The 23,954-nt window shown below is 34.3% G+C and overlaps 1 protein-coding gene across 3 annotated transcripts in view; it reads left to right on the top strand.

Moving 5' to 3' along the window:
- Nucleotides 1-23,954, top strand: part of DYNC2H1 (dynein cytoplasmic 2 heavy chain 1) — a 289,645-nt gene that overhangs the window by 2,010 nt on the left and 263,681 nt on the right. For all 3 annotated transcript variants that reach the window (XM_070490370.1, XM_070490369.1, XM_070490368.1), the window contains exons 2-17: nucleotides 2,098-2,268; nucleotides 2,690-2,825; nucleotides 4,547-4,665; nucleotides 5,675-5,819; nucleotides 6,594-6,826; nucleotides 8,822-8,956; nucleotides 9,062-9,175; nucleotides 9,294-9,405; nucleotides 9,752-9,876; nucleotides 11,245-11,420; nucleotides 13,445-13,640; nucleotides 17,533-17,628; nucleotides 21,292-21,444; nucleotides 22,060-22,158; nucleotides 23,281-23,420; nucleotides 23,505-23,733. In XM_070490370.1, the coding sequence (XP_070346471.1) occupies nucleotides 2,098-2,268; nucleotides 2,690-2,825; nucleotides 4,547-4,665; nucleotides 5,675-5,819; nucleotides 6,594-6,826; nucleotides 8,822-8,956; nucleotides 9,062-9,175; nucleotides 9,294-9,405; nucleotides 9,752-9,876; nucleotides 11,245-11,420; nucleotides 13,445-13,640; nucleotides 17,533-17,628; nucleotides 21,292-21,444; nucleotides 22,060-22,158; nucleotides 23,281-23,420; nucleotides 23,505-23,733 (2,379 nt within the window). The remainder of the gene's footprint in view (nucleotides 1-2,097; nucleotides 2,269-2,689; nucleotides 2,826-4,546; nucleotides 4,666-5,674; nucleotides 5,820-6,593; nucleotides 6,827-8,821; nucleotides 8,957-9,061; nucleotides 9,176-9,293; nucleotides 9,406-9,751; nucleotides 9,877-11,244; nucleotides 11,421-13,444; nucleotides 13,641-17,532; nucleotides 17,629-21,291; nucleotides 21,445-22,059; nucleotides 22,159-23,280; nucleotides 23,421-23,504; nucleotides 23,734-23,954) is intronic.

Raw genomic sequence — 23,954 nt, 5'->3', positions numbered from 1 at the left:
TTTTCTTACGTCTTATGTTATTCTGTAGATGTCTGAGAGTCAGCATGATTTAATAAGTTAACACATGTTTATTGAGTACCTTCTATGGGTCTGGCACTGTCCTAGGTGCTGGGATACAGCCATGAACACGCTGGAGTTTGGCTTCAGGGAGTAACATTCGAGCGGATAAAGATAGGCTAAATACATGCACACAGATATATAATGTAACATTCTTTTGGCTATTGATAAGTGCTGTCACGATGAAAGTAGAGTAACGTTAAAGTAATGATGGGAGTGGGGTGGAGAACTGCAGTAAAATAGTGTAGAAGGTAATAGTTGTCTGGATCAATGACCTTTAAAGTGAGATTTGAATGATAAATTGTAGGCAGATGTAAGATTTAGAGGAAGAGTGTTCTGAGCAAAAGAAATAAGTACCAAGGCCCTGAGCTGGGTCTCACCTTGGTTTCAAGGGATAGGGAAAAAAATCCAGAGTGATTGCTGAAGTTTAATGGATGACTGGAGCGTGTGGAAGATTTGATGTGGGCTGATTGTTTAGGATCTTGTACACCATTTAGGTTGAAATAGGAAGTCACTGGTAATCTTAAGCAAGAGAGAGATGTGATCTGGTTTATGATTTAGAATAGAGGTTGGCTAAATTTCTGTAATAGGCTAGATAATAAATATTTTAGGCTTTGTAGGCTGTAAGGCTCTCTGTTGCAACTTCAGCTCTGTCATTGTAGTGTGAAAGTAGCCATAGGCAATATGTAAATGCATGAGTATGGAAGAACAACTTTACACCTTGAATTAATAGTTGCCAAATTATAGTTTGTTAAGAGGAAATAATGGTTACCAATGATAGAGAAACTGGGAGGAGAGATGGCTAGGAGTCCTGATTCTCAATTTTCCTTTCCTCGGGGATTGAGGAGCAGCTGTAGCCACTGATCCTTTGCTTCAACTCTGACTCTGCTAGGACAAAACTCTGTCCTGACTGATGCCCTAGGGAGCTTCGGCCAATGGCTATAGCTGCTGTTTTCAAAGTATGGTAATAAAATGCATATTTTCTTTATCAGATAGGTGGGAGGAGGAAAGTATGAGTATGTACCATTTAATTACTAAAGAGTGAATTTTTCAAGTCTACATATCTTCAGCTTGTTATTCTCACTTGCTTGTAATTGGAATAAAATGATCATAATAGCAATAGAATTCTAATGTGCGGAAATGAAAGTTTGAGAAATGCAGCAACACCCCAAGTAAATGCCAGTTCCTTCCTAGTGGCTAAAAAATTTACAGTGATTAGGACAAAAGAAAAATAGCATGAAAGCTCACTCATCTATAAGGTGTTTTTCATGTGCAGTAGTAAACTTATTTGAAGTTTTTTTTAATGCATAGACTTCTTTTCCTGGAAAAAGAAATGATAACAACTGTGAAAGTGTGTATATAATGCAAAAACTTGCTTTGGGCACCATGCTTTTCGGCTAATGAACTAATTCCTAGGAGCTGACCTATTCTGAACATGGTTGCTTTAGTGAATTCCAATTTAGCTCGTCCAGTTCCAGTTTTATCTAGTTATATGACAGTTTAATAAAGTTTGATTCTGAAATATTGTAAGGAAAAATTTCTGGTTCAGGTAAAGATGATTTTAGGAGATAGACAACGTAAGTTCGTTTTGGTATTTCTGAGCTTACATTCAACTTAAAAAGAGTACTTTAAAATGCTAGTTTCGGGTAATTAACATCCTTGTTATAGACATTCTGGAGTAGAGTGGAGAAGTATAGTACTTATTAGTGTGTACTACCTGGGGCACACAGCTTTGATCTGTGATATTACTGAATCTGGCTGGAGTGGAGTAGTTAGCCGTGTATGTCAACAATATTTGTATAGTGCTTTCTGTTTGTAACTCACTTACCGAAGTAGCTTTATAATACAATCATGTATAAGTGGAGATACATTTTAAAACTGAATTATTCTTAGATTGGTTGTAATACGCTATAATTATTTTTAAAGTAATTATTTTTCCAAGGGATAAAATTATAGAGATACAACATTTTAGGGAAACGTTTCTTTCAAATATTAACTTTTATGAAGATAACATTAAAAATTATTTGTTTATTACTTTAGATTGATTTTGCTGACACAAAAGATAAAGTGCTGGTGTTTTTCAAGCTACGACCTGAAGTAATTACTGATCAGAATCTACATAATAACATTCTTGTTTCATCTATGTTAGAATCACCTATAAATTCCCTTTACCAAGCAGTACGGCAAATATTTGCACCAATGTTGTTAAAGGTGAGTAAATTAAAGTAGCTGTATGGTCATTGTGTTTTTTAAATCTAGGTATTTTGATAAATGTTTACATAAACACAAACATAAATATTTATTATTTACTGTTAGTATCATTAGTATTTTAGTTTTTAATTAAAATATAATTTCTTTTTAATTTTTTTAAATTTTAAAGTAAGCTTTGTTGACAAATAGGGGAATTGGAGAAAGATATAAAATGCAATTCACATAAGCTCTTACACTGCAAGTGATCTTTATAAGTTTTTACTGTCGAAAGGACTTTTTTTTCTCCCTTATGAGATAGAAATAGTGTCAGGCTTTGAGTGGAACAGGTTTATTTGGACTTAGGTCTTATGACGGTGTTTTAGGAAGCCAGTTTGATTGGCAAGCTTTTGATTAATGTTTGCTCTTGTCTGTTTTTATTTAGGATCAGGAATGGAGCAGAAACTTTGATCCCAAACTTCAAAATCTTTTGAGTGAACTAGAAGCTGGGTTGGGTATAGTTCTACGAAGATCAGACACTAACTTAGCAAAACTGAAGTTTAAGGAAGATGACACACGAGGTATAGAACCATAGCTTATTCAAAGAAAGTCAAAATGATTGTCTTATTATTACATTAGTAAATTAGTGTATTTCTTCGCAGATTTCTTTCCACATTTTAAGTCTTGTCTGAGCCTGGGCTTCTTTTAAATGAACAGATTTACGTGGATTTGGAGAAGAGCGAAATGTAATCTTTAACAATGTGCAATTCATGGAACTAGAATCTGTAGTTCATTCTCGTTATTTGTAGTAATTGTGTTCTATAAAGTCATCGTGAACACTGAATTAGCACGTACTGAACCATTGCTCTTAGGGGAAATACAGAGTTAGGTTCCTGTGAGCCTCTGGTCATCACATTTTCATTAACTGCTCAACACATAACCTTGTTTTATGTGTGTTTATGTTTAAAAACACTTTAATATATCTTGATTAATTAACATTGACCTCATGGCCAGCAGCACTGTAACTCATGCCTGAATGAAGCTTATCTAACACAAGTATTTTCTCTCTTAGGCACGTCATGATGTTCTTGTGCTTAGGAACACTGACAGCGCTTCAGTACTGTGCTTGGGGGCCATTTTAAACAGTGAAATCACCAACAAAAAGCCCCAAAATGCAAAGAATGTGGCACTAAATAGACTAGTAAAAGGACATTTGTTTACATTGGGAGATAGGAAACAAGAAGGCAGTGTCACTTTGTTCAGCCTCATCTGGAAGTGAGTGTGTAGGTAGACTCAAATTTTTCACTGCACTGCACATGTCTGAGAATGACCATAAAAACACTGAGTATGATTTTAGGTTACAAATAAATGTTAGCAAGTAGGTGAATTTGTAAATCCAGAATCCATGAATAATGAGATTTACCCTAATTGTATACTTTGCAAAGATGATAGGCCATTGACTTTTATTTTTTAAAATGTATCTTCTCTGAAGCTAATTATAATTTCATTGTGGCTATAGATAAATTATTTTTCATATGAACAGTTAATATGAAATGCATGACATACACAAGTCATTATTTTAAAATATTGGCCATAGTTTTATATTTTGCTTGAATAGTAAATTAGATGTGTTTGAATGGGATTCAAATGGGATTCTGGGTCTGTGGGCAGACCCAGAAGGAATAGTGCATTTATTTCCAGTATGTGATTAGGCACTTAGAGATTGTCCAGTTCATTGGCAAATTTAAAAGTAAAACTATTTTAATTTGCTTATATTTTGAAATTAAATTGCCGACATTTATTGATTAAATTATAATCATTTCCACTTGGGATGCTATTCAATAGCATGAATGGTATTGGAATTAGATTTAGTGAAACCTTGTGTTGGAGAAGCAAACTTATAGATATGAAATGCAGACTGACGGTCTAGATATGGGTGGTTTGTAAAGGCATATAGGAATCACACTAGGCAACAAACTGATGTGAAGAATAAATGTGGTGCTGTTCCACAACTAGAAAGACCTGCAACTAAGATATACAACTATGTACCAGGGGAATTTGGGGAGATAAAGCAGAGAAAAAAAAAAGATTGGCAACAGCTGTTAGCTCAGGTGCCAATCATTAAAGAAAAAAAAATTTGGTGCTGTTATTTTTTCTGGTGGATTTAAGAACTTTCTGTTGATAGAAATTATCAAACTTATTTTCTGTGCATCCTGAAGAATATAGGAAATATATCAGTGAGTGACCCAGATAACTTTCTGGCTTTTCATTTTCAAGTAATATTTCCTTTTCACTTTTTCAGGTATTCTTACACCAAATGATGAGTTCCAGTTTTGGATAGAGCAAGCTCATCGTGGAAATAAACAGATCAGTAGAGAAAGAGCCAGTTATTTTAAAGAATTATTTGAAACAATTGCAAGAGTATGTGATTCATACATAGTTATATATCAGGCTTTTGATAAAAGTACTTTAGAATTCAGTTTTCACTGGATTTACCTCTGTTTTAAAATCATGACTTGATAGTTGTGAACAAAATATATCCTTCATATGTAGCAGGGTTTACTTAAGATGTGTGTTTAACATGAGTACAATTTAGATATCCAAACTTTTAAAAAGGTGAAATTCTAATCTCTAGTAAATATTTTTCTGACAAACATAATTATTTTTCTTCAGGTAGATAGGGAAAAACAAAAACCTAATACACTAACAGAGGTTTATCCACATAGAGGTAATATGTTCTTTTGAAAGAATGTTCACTTTATTCAAATTAGCATTTTGAAGTAATCTGAAATATAAAAAGTCTTAGTTTTATATTTATTTGATTGATTATTTCTTGATGTATCTATAGAGAGGTTAAATAAGTGACCATTTAAAGTATGGTTGCAAAAAAGTCTGTTCTTTTCAAAATAAATATATAGTAATTTTCTCTTTGTTCCCAATATTATTTCAATAGTATCATTTTAAGGAAGTGTTTGAAATGGTTTTAAACTTTTTTTGTAACAATGATGAAATGTAGAATAATATACCTTGTACTATGATTGTATTATTGGTTACATTATGCAACACAGTTTATGAGTGAATAAAGATATGTAAACTACAATGGATGGTGTATATATGACATTAAGGCCACCTTTATTGGGTAAATAAAAGAAATAAATCCAAATTTAAAGAAAATTAGGCCAAGGTAGAACTAAATGAGTAGACTTTTTGCAATTCTTATTTTTTCTTTTGGCTTTCATGAAATTTATGTTTATGAAGGAACTTATGGAAGTATTTGCATAAAGAAGTAATATATCATCTGGTAGAAGAAGGAGGAGAAAATATGGCAAATATTAGAGTTGTAGCAGTTGAAAAAATGTGAGAACGTTTTGACTATATTGCTCAAGGTACAATATGATTAGGTTTAAAAATGAATGCATTTTGGTTTTAGGAGTTTTATAACTTGGACGGTCTATCCTTATTGGAAGTGGTTGACTTGGTGGAGACTACTCGGGATGTTGTAGATGATGTGTGGAGACAAACAGAGTACGATCATTATCCTGAGTCACGGATGTTACATCTCTTAGATATCATAGGTACTAGTAAAGAAATAAACTTGTGAAATTTTGGAAGCCTATGTTACTTTGTTTTCTGTTTTTTCCTTTAAGTCCTTATTTAAAATGCTCCTTAATGTAATAGTTGGTGCTTAAAGTAACTCTTAAAGCAGATCATATACGATTATTTAAATAGATACTTGTCTGGAGTTGGTTATTTTAAATCATGAGTGTCCAATTCTTTGACCATTAATACAGCTAAATTTCCATAGATTTTTAGTCCCTATGCATGTATGTGTTTAGACTTTATTTTGTAGTGAACTGAAAAGTTTTTTTACGTATAGTGACTTATTTGTCAATATTAAAAGTGCATGTACTTTATGACCCAGAAAATACCCTGCTTATTATTATCCTTGGGAAATATTAGACAAGTACATGAAAGTATATATATGCAAGATATTTACTGCAGCATTGTTTGTAATGTAAGAGTAGAAACAAATAGCAATTGAGAATTGGTTACATAATGCTACATCTGTACTGTAGGCTCTGCAGCCTTTAAAAAAGTCTATGTGTATATTTCTACACTTGAAAGATGTACATGATATATTGAAAGATGCAAAAATACAAACAAATGTGTGTGTGCATATGTGTTTTTGAAAAATATTTGTTATTGACAGTGCTGGTCTAAGGGTGTGCATGTGGTTTCATAAATCCTTAGTTTGCTAATTTGTCTATTATTTTGTCACGGGCATGTATTCTAGAAATTTTCTGTAAAAAAGATATTTCCATTAAAAAGTTTGCTTTATGTTTTATTAGGTGGTTCATTTGGAAGATTTGTTCAGAAAAAGTTGGGAACTTTGAACCTATGGGAAGATCCTTATTATCTTGTGAAAGAAAATCTGAAAGCTGGTATTTCAATTTGTGAACAGTGGGTGACTGTCTGTGATCATCTAACAGGTCAGGTGTGGCAGCGCTATGTTCCTCATCCATGGAAAAATGAAAAATATTTTCCTGAAACACTTGACAAACTTGGCAAACGCCTTGAAGAGGTATCACTTGATTATTTGATCTTTGTCTTTGAGTGTAAAGTAGATCCTTGTTTGTTTGTGAATGTATTTTAAAACTATTAAGTACTATGTATCTGATAGAAATTATTTATACTTTTGGGAGAGAATAAGAGTTAAAGTTCATGTGAGATAATTGATGGCAGTCATCTGGTACAGGGCCAGGTGCCCACTGGGCACTAACTAAGTGCTGTTTTCACCTCCTTTCTTTTTCTTTAGTGTGTAACTGTTCAACTTGTAAGTTATGAATTTCAATTTTGTTCTTCTTTGTTGTAAAAAAGCTAATCAACCCACTTGTCCATGTATGGAGGCTCTCAGACATTCTCTTCGCTGTTGAAATTGTTTTTAAGTAGGGACAGCTGTTTAGGGAATACTTGGTGGAAATATTCGAATAACTTATGAGTTTCCGTATAGAACTTATATATTTAGCTTGAAGGGACAGGCAAAATGAGAATATGTGAAGATTGTAAAACTGACTTTTTCCCTTTATGCTTTGGGGAATCATAGCTCTTTGGAGATTTGTTTTGTTTTGTTTTTAAACAAATTTTATTTGAAAAATTTTCTCATTATAAAAAATTTCAAACATAGACAAAAGTAAAATAATATAATGAATGCCATTCTATCTGTCACCCAATTTCAGCAGCCACTGACATTATTCAGTTCTTGTTCCATCTTTGTCTCACCTCCCTTCCTTTTTTTGCTGGAGTATTTTTAAAACCCACCTAAGAAATCATGTACTTTCACCTTTAAAACATAACCACAATACCACTATCACACCCAACAAAATGACAATAATTTCTTAATCATTTTAATCTAGCCAATGTTCAATTTTTCTGTCTTAGAAATTTTTTTTGCAGTTAACTTGAATCAGGTTACTTCATAGGCAGTGCTGTATAGTTCTTATATGTTACACCAGGAGGCATATAGTGTCTGGTTTTCCCACATTTAGTGAGTTAAGTTTGATCAGTGGGTTCAGGTATAATTGGCCTGATTCATCTGTTATAATGTTCTCCGTCAACTTTTTCTTTTTTATTTATTTATTTAAAAAAAAATTTTTTTTAAAGATTTTATTTTTCCTTTTTCTCCCCAAAGCCCCCTGGTACATAGTTGTGTATTTTTAGTTGTGGGTCCTTCTAGTTGCGGGATGGGGAACTCTGCCTCAGCATGGCTTGATGAGTGGTGCCGTGTCCGCGCCCAGGATCTGAACTGGCGAAACCCTGGGCTGCAGAAGCGGAGCGCGCCAACTTAACCACTTGGCCCGGGGCTGGCCCCCCATCAACTTTTTCTTAATGATTTTAGCAGTCATTAATAATCATGAGGAGTTGCAAAATGGTTATTTTCTAATTATGTTGTTTTATCCTGCATTTATTAGTGATGATGGAAGAAATTTTCCTCATTAATTCTTTAGTTACCCTGAAATACATTTTGTACAGGAAAAGCATTATGGACAATTACTTCTTTCCTTTTATCTATCACTTTTTAGAACAATGAACAATAAGTTATTGTCACAGTAAGTTCCTTAGATGATCAATGAAATGGTTTTTAGTAGTATCATTATGAACCAATGGGTTTTAAATAGAAAATACCACAATTTGTTTTCCAGCTGTTTGTAAATTATACATAATAGAGTTGTTAATGAATCATTTCATTATTAGAAGTGCAATTTAATACAGAATAATGAAAATCAAGTTTTTACTTTATTAAGGAGAGATTCTAAAATTTTACTTAAATGAGCTTTAAACATAGTTTAAAAATATTTAGATTTTATATATTTTCACTAAATTTGAGTACACTGACTGACCGTAGTGGGATGATATAGTTATGTCTTTGAGCATCACTTTAATTATCTCAAGATTACATTTTCACTTTTATTGTTCATTTCAGAGAACCTAGTTTAAAGAAATTCTTGCCCAATATCTTTAAATTTTAGAACTATTTGTGCAGATTTAAATAAATTTATTTTAATATTTTATGTTTTAGGTCTTGGCTGTTAGAACAATTCATGAGAAGCTTCTCTATTTTTTACCTGCCAGTGAAGAGAAAATCATATGTCTGGCTCGAGTATTTGAACCTTTTACTGGCCTGAATCCTGTGCAATATAATCCATATACTGAGGTTGAATATATATGTGTTTATCTATATAATTTCCTGTCTGTATTGTTCTTTTTCAAAGCAGATTTTTAAAATATTAAAGTCTAATGATATTGTTAATTTGTTTAGCCCTTATGGAAAGCTGCAGTGTCTCAATATGAAAAAATTATTGCACCTGCGGAACAAAAAATTGCAGGAAAATTGAAAAATTATATATCAGAAATTCAGGATAGTCCACAGCAGGTAAAATATTGAAATATTTCACTTTTAATATTTCCTTTAAGCTATTTTAGGAGTTATATATGTATTTACCAAATCAATCCACTTGGGATGAACATATACCTATTTTATTTTATTTTAGCTTCTTCAAGCATTTCTGAAATATAAAGAATTGGTGAAGCGTCCAACTATAAGCAAAGAATTGATGTTAGAAAGAGAAACTTTACTGGCAAGACTTGTGGACTCAGTTAAAGGTAAAAGTTTGTCAGAGATTATATTATTTGCTTGAGAAAATATTTTTGTAGGTTACCTTTTTCTTTGTTGCATACCATTTAGGATTAAGACTACATTTTATGACATCTATATGCTGAAGATTAATTTACTATTTCTGTTATACATTACAGACTTTTTGAGTTAACCGGTTATTTTCTTTCTTTGTCTCACTTGATACGTGGTAAGGTCCCTGAGGGTAAGGGACCAACTCTTATTATTTTTCTGTCCACAACTTTTGAAAAGTGCTTGGTACATAGAAGGCATTTAGGAAATCTTTGCTGAATGTATGTAATCATTTATTTGATTTAAATTTTATATTAAATTTAGATGTTCGATTAGATTTTGAGACTCGATGCCGAGGAATTCCTGGTGATGCATCTGGACCACTTGCTGGCAAAAACCTTTCAGAAGTTGTCAATAATATAGTTTGGGTTCGCCAGTTGGAACTGAAGGTATTAGTTTCAATAAAAATTGAAAAATACTAATTGTAAAATGTGCTAAATTAATGTAGAAGATGCTATAGAACTCTAGTAAAAAAATTAGAAAACATTCTGTTTTCCTTGGCGTATCTATCTCATTTTCATGTGAAATGTAGAATTCTGAAAAAGTGTGCAGAGGAGGTTCTAATAACTCTAATGGGTTTTTGAGGTAATTATCAAATCATTTATCCTTCCAATTGCAGTTGTTCCAAGTAAGTGCCTTCTTAAAAAAAATATTCAAGATGAAAGCATCCTTTACACTGCATTAAAAAAAATTCTTTGAAAATATATCATTTTTAATTCTTTGAAATGTATCATTGCAAAATCCTGGTAGTTGCAAAGTCTATCTGCAAGTATGTTTATGTGAGTAAATCATTCTAGGTTGGATGGAAGTTAAGGAAAAAGTGAAAGGTAATTATGGCATTGCCTAAGGTAGTGGCAGCAATTTATAGATTCAAAGGACTATTATTTTAATATTATCAAAATTGATCTGAGAATCTTATGTACTTAATAATTAATATATGGTACAATGTGTGGTACTCAACTCCTATAATAAATGTTAATTGGTTATAATCTGTGATTAAGAGCAAGTGAACATAGAGTATTATAAAGGCTAGTATATTTGAGAATTCTACTTATTCAAGTTTGTATTTTTGATGTTTTATTTTCTGGACTATTCTGCCTAATTTTGTCAGTTAACTTTCCATCGTCCTACAGTGTTCTTTGTCCATTTGTGGAGGAAAGGCATTTCTCTCCTTTAATTGCCACTCAAATTGACCTAATTATTGTTTGAGCTATTAAGCAGAACATTTAGCAAAGGGCTCAGATTATTGCTTAACATATTTAGGATTACAGTCATGCACCACATAATGATGTTTTGGTCAGCAACAGACTGCATAACCCTGTTGGTCCTATAAGATTAGTACCATATAGGCTAGGTATGTAGTAGGCTATACCTTCTAGGTTTGTGTAAGTACACTCTATGATGTTTGCACGATGACAAAATTGCCTAATGACACATTTCTCAGAATGTATCCCTGTCTTTAGGTGATGCGTGACTGTATTGCTGAATTCTTGGAGTTTCATCTGAATTTCCTTTATCTTACCCTTTAGATTATGCTTTGTATGGGTTATCCTCTGTGTTTTGCTATTCTGAGGTTGTATAATTCAGAAGCAAAGTAGGGATTGATATTCTTGTATTCACTGACAGTTCTTTTATTTTACTGTTTATAGATGAATGGGAAAATAATTTCTGAGTCACAGACCAGAGAAGGGGGCTCATTTTATGCTAAATTTGTTAGAATTTAAATAATAAATATTCTTATAATTTGGCTTTTTAAGGTGGATGATACTATCAAAATTGCAGAGGCTCTTTTATCTGACTTGTCAGGATTTCGATCTTTCTATCGAAGTGCTGAAGATCTCTTAGACCAGTTTAAAATATATGAACAAGAACAATTTGATGATTGGTCCAGGGATATTCAATCTGGTTTATCTGATTCCAGATCTGGCTTGAGGTATGTATAAATATCCTAAACAGTGAAATCTACACACGAGTCTTTTTTCTTATGCTATTAATCCAAATGGCAAGTGGAATTAGTCATTTCTGCTTTCTCCTTTCTTCAAACTTGCTGCTGTTCTTTTAATTTTTTGTTGTGTTGTTAGTTTTTGATTATCAACTTTTAAGTCATTAAGGTTGGAATCTTTGATGATATAGTTATTTGACTGCCTTTCCCTTGCTTCTCATGTCTATGCCCGAGAACTGCAGATTCTCATTTTGGAATTAGGCTTTTCTTCTCCCATGGTTTTTTGTTATTAGTAATCATATATATTTTTCTGCGTTTTTATGGTTATATTATGTACAAGTACTCATGCACATACACACACACACGTTGTAAACTGTAAAATTTCATTAATTTTAAGCTCCTTGAGATGGAGAGTATTTCTTCATGGTGCCCAACATAATAAGGGTTTGGTAGATATTTATTGAACTGTATTGAACATAATTCAATTGGTTAACGTACTTATTCTAATGGGTATTTAAAGTAGATAGTCTAAAAAAACCGTTATTCTTCATTCAGATAAACTTTTAGCAGCATGTTATTGTTTATATTTTTAGAAACTTGTCACTTTTTAATTTTTAGAAACTTGTTACTTTTTAAAAGTAACTTTCCCCATATTATGAAATTCTGTTTATTTTCCCTATACTGCTACGAAGGATAATTAAGCCCAAAGTGGTAGCTTCGTAAACTGAATGAATATTTTTTTGCTTTTTATCTTTCATTTTGGCTGTGGAGGAAGAATAGAAGAACCAAAAGTTGCTGGGGCATAATGATTATAACTTTATGCATTTAACTCTTTCCCTTTCTACCTTGAACCTAAAATGTGAGAGCTGCTCCAAAAGAAAAACAACAGGTTCTTTAGTCAACTAACTTTGGAAACTTTGCACACTTTTATCACTGTAGCTCCGGTCACTGTATTTGACAGTGTACCGAAGGGCTGAGACCTCCTGTAAAGAAACCTGTGTAACTTTGTTCAGCCCAGTGTTTCCCATTTGACAATGAAACCCCCTGACTTCCCCTTTTTCTTGGGGGGGGGGTGGGCTAAAACCCATTGTGTCCTGTAGAATCAGTGTGTTTTGGAACATATTTCAGATAAGCTGGAATGTAGAAACTAATTTTGAAGATGTTTTGAATAAATGGAACAAGGGTCACCATTATAATTTTCTGACAGACTTCATGCTCATAGCGGAAAATTTTGTGCTAAATCATTATTTTAAGCCATTTTAAAGTGTCTGCTTTTTGTTATACTTTATTTTGTGTTATTAAGTAGACTGAATAGATTTGTTCTTTGCTTTTCAGTAGCTTGGTTTCTAAGATCTGCAGTTTCTCTTAATTGTGAAAGTGATTTGAAAGAATGAGCATTATATAAACCTGATTCTGAAAGACAGGTCATGAAAAATATAATACTGTTATGCTTAATTCAGCTCAGCATTTTCACAATCCATGCTGACTTGAGTGCCCCAATGTAAAATTTGCTGTTGTAGCCTTTACAAGAAACACAAAGAAAGGATAGTCTTCGTGAAACAAAGAGTAGAGGAATTAAACATTTGGTTATCTCTTCTCCTACCATTTTTATGTTCTTTATCATTGAGACTTTAATAAAAGTATTAAAGAACCATGTAGGCTGACTAAAAAAAAAACTCTAAGATACCTTTTAGCAAATGAATCAGAACCTTTTCTCTTTACGGTTGATATGATGTCAATTTTGAATCTTAGCTGAAGGTGAAGAGATTGATTTTTCTGACTTCAAAAACTGCTTGGTTGAAATATTAATGTGATGGTATACTTTGGATATTGCAGTTTGTTATCAAGATCTGAATTGTGAGATACTATGAAAAAATGATAACTTGAAAACTATAGTTAAAAAGTGTTTTTGCTTTAATTTTATATTTGCAGAAAAATTGTAAAAATGATTGTGTTTTTCATCAGTCAAAAGAGTGAGAACATGAAACTTAAAAGCCATTCATTTTGTTTTGTAGTATTGAGGCTAATGGTCGAATTATGGAATTGGATCCTAATGATGGATCATTAAAAGTGCATTATTCAGATCGGTTGGTGATTCTTCTGAGGGAAGTTCGTCAGCTTTCTGCCCTTGGCTTTGTTATTCCTGCCAAAATACAGCAAGTTGCAAACATTGCACAGAAATTCTGCAAGCAAGCAATTATTCTTAAACAAGTATGAAATTATATTATATGTTTGAAAACCTGGCTATTCTGTGTTTATTACATTAGAATATTTTTAAAGCTTTGTTTTCTACTTTTGATTTTTTTCGTCTTAATAGACTAGCACCATCAAGTCCTGTGAAATTATGGTTTGCTAAATGAGTACATTACAAAATTTGCTTTGTAAACTATATAGAAATTTATTAATTTGAGGGATTATTGTAATAACTTTTTTATTCTAGTGGCATTTGGAAAAGTAGAATATTATTCTTTCTCTTTTTTTTGTCTTTCTTTTATGTTGCTTGTATGGTCTTAAAGGACCTTCTAATTAAAGGGTCGTCTCCTACCTTCAAGGGACATATTCTTAGAGAATTACCAGGCTGATGGACTGGTCTCTGTTTTTGGCCATTTCCTTGGTCTACGTGTTCAGCACATTGTCATCATATCATTTACGTTTAAAACCAACTATTATCACCACATTGTCTACCTCTTTAGCACAGTATACAAGGTCCTCTTAATCACTCCCTAACTAACCTTACTGTTTGTGGCCTTCGCTGCCTACGTTCTTCCCCTCATGTTGCACCCTATGCTTCAGTAGTATGAAACTTGGCTCTTCTCTGAGTATGTCTCCATGCACTGATATCTGTTCCCTCAGATTGGAAAACTCAAAGTCATCCTTTAATTCCCAACTCAGAAGTCACTTTCTTTGTTGTATCTTCCTTTAGTTGATTGTTCTTTATTCTGTGTGTAGTGTGCAAATCACTCTGGATTTCTTTCAGTTTTCTCTCACTTGATTATTAAATCTTAGAGGGCAGGAACAGTATCTTGTGTATTTGTTCTTTCATTTATTCTTTTTGTTCAGCAAAGATTCATCGAGCACTTGTACTACCAGGCATAGTGTGGTGAGAATATAAAAATAAATATATTACTATCACTCTGGCAAAGGGTTTCTCAGCCTCAGCACTTTTGACATTTTGGACCAATTTTTTTATGTAGGATATTTAGCAGCATCCCTCGCCAGTAGCACCTACCTAGCCCTGACAATCGAAAATATCTCCAGACATTGCCAAATGTTCCCTTGGGTGCAAATCAGCCATGGTTGAGAACCACTGGTCTAGTGGGAGAGAGTAAGCTAAACATTGAGTTCTCATTAAATATCAGCCCTTCTGGTAGATGCCTTATTTATGTTATTTCAGTTAATCCCCCATTTTTCACTGATCTAATTGGGGATCAGATTTGTAACAGAGTTTTCCCAGTGCCACACAGCTAGTAAGTTATGAAGCTGAGATTTGATATCAAATCTCTCTGATTCCAAGGCCATATTTATTCCATTATAGTTCATATATTGATGACAGATATGTGAACAAGTAGGTACAATACTTAATATATTATGAGTATACTATGTTATCGAAGTTCAAAAGCCCTGTGAAAGCATAGAGGTGGGAATTTTCAGCTATTTTCCTAGGTAGGAGTAGAGTTAGTGTCAGATAACTCTTTACAGAGGCTTGATGTTTGATGTGAGTCAGGAACAATCTACATGTGTTCTCTCAAGAGCACAAGGAGGTAGGTGGATGATCATTTCAGAGAGAGGGACTACATTTTCAAAAGCAGAAAGGCTTGCTCAATTTTGTATCCAAAGTATTTAGTCTAGCACAATTGGAGCTCAAAGGATGAATGAATGGTCACATAGTATTTGTATTTACCCCTAGAAGAGCAATTAAGAAAAACCGTGTATATATACCTTTACTTATGAGCAGATATTTAGCTAGAGCAGGGAGTATGAAGTAGAATATTGGATGGATAGCAGTATGGCCAAATTGCTATAATGATATGTATTTTTTTGCTTTTAGTTTTCCTGATTGGGGTTTTTCTGGGAATGCTGTTGTGGTACAGAATGAGTGGAGTGGGTATCCTCCACCAAATAAAGTATGTTTTTATGCATACTAGTGGAAAGAAGATGACTATGAAATTAAGAAATGTTTTTCAAGCACCTACTCTGTGCCAAGAATTTTGTGAGGTGCTGGGGATCCAAAAGTTAAAAGACAGTCTCCTTAAACTCCTTAGGCTCACTCCATAGTATCCACTTGATCTTCCCTGAACCTCTTGTTTTTCCCCAACAGACAATGTTGACAATGTTGACAATGTCTTCCTTTGTCCACCACTGTAGCTTGTAGGTGTCTCTATCTTTTGATTAATTATTAATTCAACAAACATTTATTGAGTGCCTGCTATTTGCTAGACACTATTCTTAGAGCTATCATTCTGATATGGGAGTTAGACAGCAAACACATAGATAGATAATATAATGTTAGGTAGTGATAAGTACTTTGAGGAAGCATATAATGTAGTAAAAAGATTGTGTCAAAGACTGCTATTTTATTCAGAGTGGTCAGGGTAAGGGTTGATGAAAATGTGATATTTGAGAAGAGACATGACAAAGTGAGTAAGAGAACCCTGCAAATATCTGGAGGAAGACTATTGCAGGCAGAGGAAATGAATGACACACAAAGTTCCTGCGGGAAGACTCACTTAGTAGGTTAGAGTAACAGCAAGGAGGCCTATTTGGCTACAAGGCAATGAGGGAGGGGTTTGTGGGGCCTAAAGCCTGGTTTATGTAAATGTTTATGCAGGGGTAAAGGCAGGGGTTTTAGATTTGGATTTCATTCTTAAGTGTATTGGGAAATCATTGGAAGGTTTTTAGGTTAGAGTTTTGGGATTTTGGATTTTATTCTCAAATGTGTTGGAAAGTCATAGGAAGGTTTTGAGTAGGCTAAAGGTATGACATGACGTATGTTTAAAGAAGGACCACTCTGGCTGCTCTGAATACTGTGAATAGACAATAGGAGGCCATGATTGGAAACAGACTAGTTAGGAGATGGTGCACTGGTCTTGCCAAGAGATCAGGGTGCTTGGGTTGGGGTGGGATTGATGGAGGTGTTTGAAGTAGTTGATTCAGTATATATTGTGAAAATTTAGTCAATAGACTTCACTGATGTAAGATGTGAGAGAAGAATTAAGAATACCTCAAATATTTTTTCTGTCTTCGAAATGGATAAATCATTGTGTTTATACAATCATGCATCACTTAATGAAGGGACTACCTTCTGAGAAATGCATCGTTAGGCAATTTCATCGTTATGCGAACATCATAGAGTGTACTTACACAAACCTAGATGGTATAGCTTACTACACACCTAGGCTATCTGGTACTAATCTTATAGGGACCACTGTGGTATATGTGGTCCTTCGGGACCAAAATATTGTTATGCGGGGCATGACTACTGAAAAAGGAAGGAGCAGGTTTGGAGGGTCACAAGAATAAAGAGTTCAGTTTTTTTGCACTTAACATGCTCTACTGGTTTCCTCTATGTTCCCTATGGGACTGTAAACTTTTTGATTCCAGGGAGTAGATTTTATAATCTTTGTGTAATTGGCTCCCAGGACATGAGTTGGCAAATTACAGGAACTTTTTGTTGACTGTATAAATTAATACATGCATAAATACTATATTGGAGATGAAAAAAGTATCTTTTGTTAAGTCTTAAAATTGAGAAGAGTTAATATTTGCATTCAAACAATTAAAAATGAAAATGAAAAATTGGGGGCTGGCCCGGTGGCACAGTGATTCAGTGCGCACTTTCTGCTTCTCGGCAGCCTGGGGTTCACCGGTTCAGATCCCGGGTGCGGACATGGCACTGCTTGGCACACCATGCTGTGGTAGGTGTCCCACGTATAAAGTAGAGGAAGATGGGCACGGATTTTTAGCTCAGTGCCAGGCTTCCTCAGCAAAAAGAGGAGGATTGGCAGTAGTTAGCTCAGGGCTAATCTTCCTCAAAAAAAAAGGAAAATGAAAAATTGTGTGATATTTGTTATTGGTTATTGCTAATTGGACTTTTACTTCGTAGGTGGCACATTTTTACAATTCTATCGATCAACAAATGATTCAAAGTCAGAGACCAATGATGTTACAATCTGCTTTAGCATTTGAACAGATAATTAAGGTAAATGGACTTTTTCTGTTACTGTAATTAGATTTTAATGTAAAGTGTTTCTCATTTCTTAGTTCTTTTAGTATACTCTTCAGCTTAACATAGCCATTGATCTAAGGCTTTGCTTTGCTCCCCAAAGATTTCCTTTGGTTTTAACAAATAACATTTTTTCCAACTGTAGGTTTAAACAGTTATGTTTCACATATTTTGGTGCTGATTTTGATCAATTGAATTAATATGTATTCTATACAGTTTGTATGCTTTTATATTTACTTATTCAGTCAAGTGTGAGATCCTTGTACACAAGACTCTTTAGTGCTTTTCCATCATCTCCTGATTTTACAATTTAAGATTTATTTCTTCTTTATCTTTGCTTATTTAAATATCTACACATATGAAGTTAGGAAAACTCACAGTAGTTTTTAAACTATGTTACTGTGTGACTGCTAACTGTTTGAAATTTACGTTTTCAGTCTTCAGAGGCATGAAATATTTTAAAAAATAAGTAAAAGAGGAAGATACCCTTTTATTAGAAAGTGGATGACCAGTTGTGTCATGGTCCTCGAGACTCCCCCAGGTTCTGTGATTTGCTAGGAGTCCTCCCAGGACTCAGGGTGTAGTTGTCCTCACAGCAATGCTTTATCAAAGCTAGAGGTTGCAAAGCAAATCTGCAAAGGGAAAGGTGCACGAGGCGAAGTCCTGGGGAAATCAGGTGCAAGCTTTCAAGAGTCCTCTCCTCTCCCAGTGGAGTCACACGGGGCGTGCTTAATGCGCCTAGCAACAAGTTGTAACACATGTGAAATCTTGTCTTTCTAGGGAAGATCATTAGCGACACAGTGCTTAGGCTTGTATTGAGGGAAGGAAATGTAGGTATCTTCTGCCTAATATGTACCAGAATTCCAGATTCTTGGAAGGTGTTCAGCGTAAACCATATTGTTTAGGTACAGTGAGCTACTCTTAAAAGTTAGCAGGCCCAGCCCCATGGCCGAGTGGTTAGAGTTCTGTGCACTCTGCTTTAGTGGCCCAGGTTCGTGGGTTCAGATCCCAGGCATGGACCTACTTCACACACTAGCCATGCTATGGTGGTGTCCCACATATAAAATAGAGGAAGATTGGCACAGATGTTAGCTCAGAGCTAATGTTCCTCAGCAAAAAAAAAAAAAAGAGTAGTGGGAACCCTCCACAATTCCAAGTTCCCAGATGCCAGCTAACGGCCCATCTTTTAAAAGAGGGCTTTTAAGGGATAGCAGTCAGACCTGCTATGTTCTCTTTTCTGCACACTAGTTTTCAGGCTTAAGATTTACTAGAAGTTATATAATTCATATTATAGATGTTATTAAGAACATTTTTTTCTTATTGCCAAAGCTCAATATGAGTTTATAATGGAAAGTTTCAAAAATACAAGTAAACAAAAAGAAAAACATGTTTTATAATTGTGTCATCAAGAGATGATCATTCTTGACAGTCTGGTGTAGATCCTTTTAAACTTTTTTTGTGTGCATATTTACAAGTGTACTTTTTGAAAATGAGATAATTGTTTTTGACTTTTTTTAACTAATAGATAATGTCTTAATTGTAAGCCTTTAGAACTTTTTCTTCTCTAATAAATGTCTTCAAAATAACATCTGTTGATATTTCCAAAGAGGAAACTTACTTTGAGAAATTCGGTTGTGAGAAGTAAATGATTATATTTAACATATGTTAAATGAGACATAGTAGTGGATAAAAAACTAGGGTAGGAAGAGAAAGAACACTACAGTTCTTTATAATCCTCTGGCCACTCACTATGTTGGACAGCAGGGTCTCGAATTTATTTTCATACTCTCTAGCAATACAACAGTAAGTAGTGTAGAGTAATTACTCATTAAGTATTTTTTAAGCTGATTCACAGAGTTATCCTATTGAATTTATTATAATTGTTTAGTTTCATTTATTCATCAGCTGTTTATTGAGGGTCTGCTGTATTCCAGAGACTTGATATGCCTTAACATTTACCACTTCAAGTGAAGTATGGAAACCTTTCTTCTATCTAGGTCTCTCTATCCTCTCTACTTTTATACATTTGTCTTAAGTATTTAGTATCCTCTACATACATAAGAGTGTTACATCAGATGGGGTTATAATTTTTCTTCAATCATCAAATATGATTTAAGAAACTCATGAGAAGAAGGCTAGTTTATTTTATGTTCATGTTTTCCTCATCCCAATGTTTTTCTTTCCTTTGTGAAGTTCCAGGCTTCTCTTGTTAGCATTTCCTTCTTATTGAGAGAACTTTCTTTAGCCAGGCTTTAAGAGTAGGTTTGTGGGGCCAGCCCGGTGGTACAGTGGTTAAGTTCTCACGTTCCACTTCTTGGCGGCCCGGGGTTTGCTGGTTCAGATCCCGGGTGTGGACATGGCACCGCTTGGCATGCCATGCTGTGGTAGGCATCCCACATATGTAGTAGAGGAAGATGAGCATGGATGTTAGCTCAGGGCCAGCCTGTCTCAGAAAAAAGAGGAGGATTGGCAGTAGTTAGCTTAGGACTAATCTTCCTCAAAAAAAAAAAAAATAGGTTTGCTAGTGACACATTCTATTAGTTTTTAGTTTTCTTTCATCTGAGAATGTTTTCATTTCCCCTCATTCCTGAAAGATATTTTCACCAGATATAAAATTCATGGCTGACAGTTCTTTTAACACTTTAAAAGTGTTGTTCCACTCCCTTCTGACCCTCATGGTTTCAGATGAGAAATCCCCTGCCTTTTGAATTTGCATTCCTTTCTAAGTAACTCCTTATTTCTCTCTGAAACAGTGAGGTATAGCATGAGGCCTGGGTGAGGGTGTATGTTCAGTTGTCTGCTAGGCCCTGCAGGTACCATCCTGACAAAAGTGGAGCACTGACTTGCACTGCTTCATTTCAGATGAGTAGAGTGGAAGTTCAGTGCCTCTTTTTGCCTTACTGACACTTTCCAGCGACAGTAGGGTACCAACTTGCAGTGTCTTGTTGCCTCCAAGCAGGGTGTAAACTCAGCTCCCTATGAAGCCCTGTTGCCATGCTTAGAAGTGGAGGGCAGATTCACACTGCTGTGTTACAACAAAGCGGGGGTTGGGGGGGGTGGGGTGGGGGCGGGTGGGGGCAGGGCCAGCTCAGCTCCCTGTTCAGCTCTGCCATTATCTTGACAGGGCAATTGGACTACTGTCTGCTTTTGCCAAGCAGGGTATGGAATGTTAGCTCTCTGCTTGGTTCCACTGAAACTGCAGAGATGGGTGGTTTTTCCATTAGTGTTGGGCTAGAGTAGGGTGCGTATTGCTTGAAAGGTTTTCTGTTGTTAGGCCACTGTTTTCCTGGTGCTTTGGCTAGAGGGAATAGGTTTCTGGAGCTCTTTCTTTTCCGTACCTGTGGGTGGTTCTAGGTTAGAGGCTTCTCCAGTGCCCTATGCTGGATATATGGGAGACAATAAAAGAATTCATATTCTTATTTCTACCTTTTGGTCTTTCTATGCTTGTTTATTGTAAGAGGGAGAACTTGGAAGGAGTGGGACTGTTCAATCTTGGCTGGGTTGCTTTATCAATTATAAAATGGAAAAATTGTTATATTGCAGGTCAGTGTTAGGGATAATTGGATTTATGATGTAGAATATTGAATCTTTTGGAAAAAAAATGTATTTAAATACTAAATGTCATTTGTTGAACCTTAGAATTCAAAAGCAGGAAGTGGAGGAAAGTCACAAATTACTTGGGATAATCCTAAAGAATTAGAAGGCTACATCCAAAAACTCCAAAATGCTGCGGAACGACTTGCCACTGAGAATCGAAAACTGAGAAAATGGCACACTACATTTTGTGAAAAGGTATATTTTATTTATAAAATTGAATAAGCTGTGAATAGGATTATTTAAAAAGTAATTAGAATATAATTTTAAGTAACTTCTTATTTGGAAATAATTTGAAACTTAAAGTTGCAAAAATAGTATAGAGATTTCACACTTACCTTTCACCCAGCTTCCCCTATTGTTAACAACTTGTGTAACTGTAGTACAGTTATCAAACCTAGGAAATAGACTGTTGTGAATTTTACAACTTTTCCCACTCACGTCCTTTTTCTTTTCCAGGATCCTACCTTGCATTTAGTTGTTGTCTCTATAGTCTCCTCTCTTCAGTCTTTCCTTGTTTTCATGACCTTGATACTTTTGATGAATAGGGGTCAGTTGTTTTGTAGAATGCCTCTCCATCTGGGTTTGTATGATGTTTTCTCATTATTATATTGGGATTATACAGTTTTGACAGGAATACCACAGAAGTGATGTTTTGCCTTTCTCAGTGCATCGATCAGGTATTGATATGTCTTATTATAGGCTGAGTTAACCTTGATCACTTGGTTAAGGGGCTGTCTGTCAGGTTTTTCCACTGAGAAGTTGCTATTTTTCCGGTGATACTTGGAGACTCTTGTGCTCTAATGTTAACAGGTGGTGGTTCTTATGAATATTGATCTGCTTCGGCAGCAACAGCGTTGGAAAGATGGGTTACAGGAACTGAGAACTGGCTTAGCAAGTGTAGAAGCGCAGGTAGAGTATGTTTTATTTTGTGTCTGTACTTTGAAATATGGCCTTCTCAGAGTGTGAATGTGTGAATTGATGGAAAGTCCATAAAGGTTGTCTGTAAACCTTTACTAATGAATTTCTAATAAATTTAGAATTCAAGTAAATTATATATATGGACCATAAATTAATAGTGCGTTTACATTTAAAAATATAAAAATAAGTTTCCATTTGTCCTATAGAATGCTCAAATCCTCAATTCAGACTTTGTAGTTTTTCTGACTTGGCTTGACTATCTGTCATTTGTTATTTTTCTTTTAGGTGATTGTGACATCTGTAGAACACAAAGTTAGATTTAGGCAGAAGCCTAATGATTAAAATAACTTTGTTTCAGAATTTTTTTCCTTTTCTTGGGTAAAATTTCAATTCTATATACATTTTGATGTGAGATGATGTACATGAAAGTGGTTAGCACAGAGCTTGCTCCGTAGTAGTGACAGTGGGATCTTAGCTGGCTATGAGCTAGGTGTCTTACGTGTTTACATACATTTTTCAGTTCGTGGAACTTTAAGAAATAACAAAAATTAAAGTACTAGAATTGATATATTTATGGTTATGTGGAGGCAAAGAGTGTATAAAATAGGAGAACTGAGCATTCTCAAATTTTAAATTTATCGTGTTTTTAAATGTCCAATGGATTATTTAGAGAGAGGAAAGGGAAGAGAAGAGCGATACCTGATGGGAATTTTTGAAAAAGGGCTAAGAAATTCACAAAGTAAACCGTTATTCCTGTTCTTGGCTTTTTTTTAGCATCATAAAATAAAGTCCATATATAAAATCCATTTAATATTAGTTTGATTTTTAAAATTTTACTGATCTTTTGTGTATTTGTAAGCACATAGCTTAGAGATTTTCATATTTGACTCCATATAAACTCTCGTACTACACGTTGCAGTAAAGGGGTTGCATGTTTTAAGATATTTAAAATGAGGTTTTTTAATTATAATTTTACTTTATGTGATATGAGAGCATTAAATGAAAACCCCATTCTACCACGTAATTTTTATTTACTTATTTTTAGTTTTATTTAATTATTATCATTTTTTAACACCTAATTTTTAAATAAAAAATGTGACTATAACATATTAGGGATTCCAAGCAAGTGACATGCATGCGTGGAAACAACACTGGAATCATCAACTGTACAAAGCTCTGGAACATCAGTATCAGATGGGCTTAGAAGCGCTTAATGAGAATCTGCCAGAAATAAATATAGACTTAACGTACAAGTAAGATTTTTTAAAACCCAGTTCAATTTTTTTATCTGTAATTTGCTGATTATTTATATTTTAAAGTTATTTATTTGCTTTCAGACAAGGACGGTTACAATTCAGACCTCCTTTTGAAGAAATCCGGGCTAAATATTATAGAGAAATGAAGAGGTTCATCGGCATACCTAATCAGTTTAAGGGAGTGGGTGAGGCAGGAGATGAATCTATTTTTTCTATCATGATTGATAGAAATGCAAGTGGATTTCTGACTATTTTTAGCAAAGCAGAAGATCTATTTAGGAGATTGTCAGCTGTTTTACACCAACATAAGGTATGGAATGTAAATTTCTGTCCATCTGTTATAATATTTCATCTGATTGAATTAGTATTAAATGTACAAATCAATAGTTTTCTTCTGTGGCATAAAATAAAAATATGGCAAACCAGAGAGCCAGAATTGAGGATTCTTATACAACCTAGATTTATGCCACTCATGAGAAAAAAGTTACACTAAATTTTTTGGCTTAGACTATTTGAAGATTGAGAAACTAG

This window comes from Equus asinus, chromosome 20 (assembly GCF_041296235.1).
Source record: "Equus asinus isolate D_3611 breed Donkey chromosome 20, EquAss-T2T_v2, whole genome shotgun sequence".
NCBI classification, from domain to species: Eukaryota; Metazoa; Chordata; class Mammalia; order Perissodactyla; family Equidae; genus Equus; species Equus asinus.
This window is presented reverse-complemented; position numbering and strand designations above follow the sequence as displayed.